The sequence below is a fragment of the Antrostomus carolinensis genome, unplaced genomic scaffold, assembly GCF_000700745.2.
Source record: "Antrostomus carolinensis isolate BGI_N321 unplaced genomic scaffold, ASM70074v2 scaffold30730, whole genome shotgun sequence".
Classification (NCBI taxonomy): Eukaryota; Metazoa; Chordata; class Aves; order Caprimulgiformes; family Caprimulgidae; genus Antrostomus; species Antrostomus carolinensis.
The window spans coordinates 1-1,148 of NW_010289588.1; the positions used below are offsets into that span (position 1 = coordinate 1).

A 1,148-nucleotide genomic window follows, 5' to 3' on the forward strand; every position below is an offset into this window, starting at 1 on the left:
GGGAAGGAGAAATTATCCATGGAAGTGTGAGTGTGGGGCTCCAGGGAGCATTTCTCCTGCCCTGGAGAAGTAAAGCAGGTGCTGGGAAGGTGTGGTTGTGCCAGGGAGGGGAGAGAGGGAGATGTCATCACCTTTTCCTGGCAGGGACACCCTTGTTATGTTCCGCTCGGGCTCTGTCTGCCGGCAAGGCCCTGCAGCCATTCCCAGTGCCATGGTGAGGAACGTGGACGACTTTGACTTCTGCCTGCCTTCGCACGCCCAGAGTGTGCTGGAGGGGCTGCAGCAGCTGCGCACCAACCCCAAACTGGCGGATGTGATGCTGGTGGCGGGCAGACGGGAATTCCCCTGCCACCGTGGTGTCCTGGCACTCTGCAGCCACTACTTCCATGCCATGTTCTCCGGAGACTTCACCGAGAGCATTGCAGCACGGGTGGAGCTGAAGGAGGTAGACCCCAGCGCACTGGAGATCCTGCTCGACTTCGCCTACACAGGGAAGGTCACCATCAACCAGGGCAATGTGGAGGGGCTGATGCGGACCTCCAGCCAGCTCCACTTCCCCACTATCCAGAAGGTTTGCAGCCGCTACCTCCGGCAGCAGATGGATGCCACCAACTGTCTAGGTATCTGCGAGTTCGGTGAGAGCCATGGCTGCCCTGAGGTCTCCTCCAAGGCCTGGTCTTTCTTGCAGGAGAATTTTGAAGCCGTCTCTCAGCAGGAGGAGTTCCTCCAGCTCTCCAAGGAGAGGTTGGCCATCTACCTCTCCAACGACCAGCTGCAGGTGCAGGAGGAGCAGAGCCTGGCCGAGGCTGTGCTGCGCTGGGTACGCCACAACCCAGGGCCACGAGCCCAGTTCCTGCCTGAGCTACTGGAGTTGGCCCGCCTTGTCTCACTGCCTGACCAGTACCTGCAGAACCTGCTTGCCACTGAGCCCCTCATCCGTGACTCGGATGCCAGCAAGGCTCTTGTTACCCGATCCTGTGCCATGGTGGGTCCCCCCTGCCCCAAATCCCACCCCGCAAGAGAGCGGGGAGACTCAACTTGGAGCCTGACGGCCCTGCCCCGGCTTCTCCATCAGGGGCAGAGTGATGCCGGTGCCCAGAAGAACCCCCCGACCCCACCGCAGAAGCTGGAGGAGGAGATGGAGGTGG

General features: G+C 61.2%; 1 protein-coding gene across 1 annotated transcript in view; it reads left to right on the forward strand.

Moving 5' to 3' along the window:
• Positions 1–183: 183 nt before the first annotated feature.
• The window catches only part of KLHL30 (kelch like family member 30), a 3,448-nt gene continuing 2,483 nt past the window's right edge, over positions 184–1,148 (forward strand). Inside the window, exon 1 of the mRNA XM_029085731.1 lies at positions 184–1,127. Coding sequence (XP_028941564.1) covers positions 212–1,127 — 916 coding nt within the window. The 5' untranslated portion in view covers positions 184–211. The remainder of the gene's footprint in view (positions 1,128–1,148) is intronic.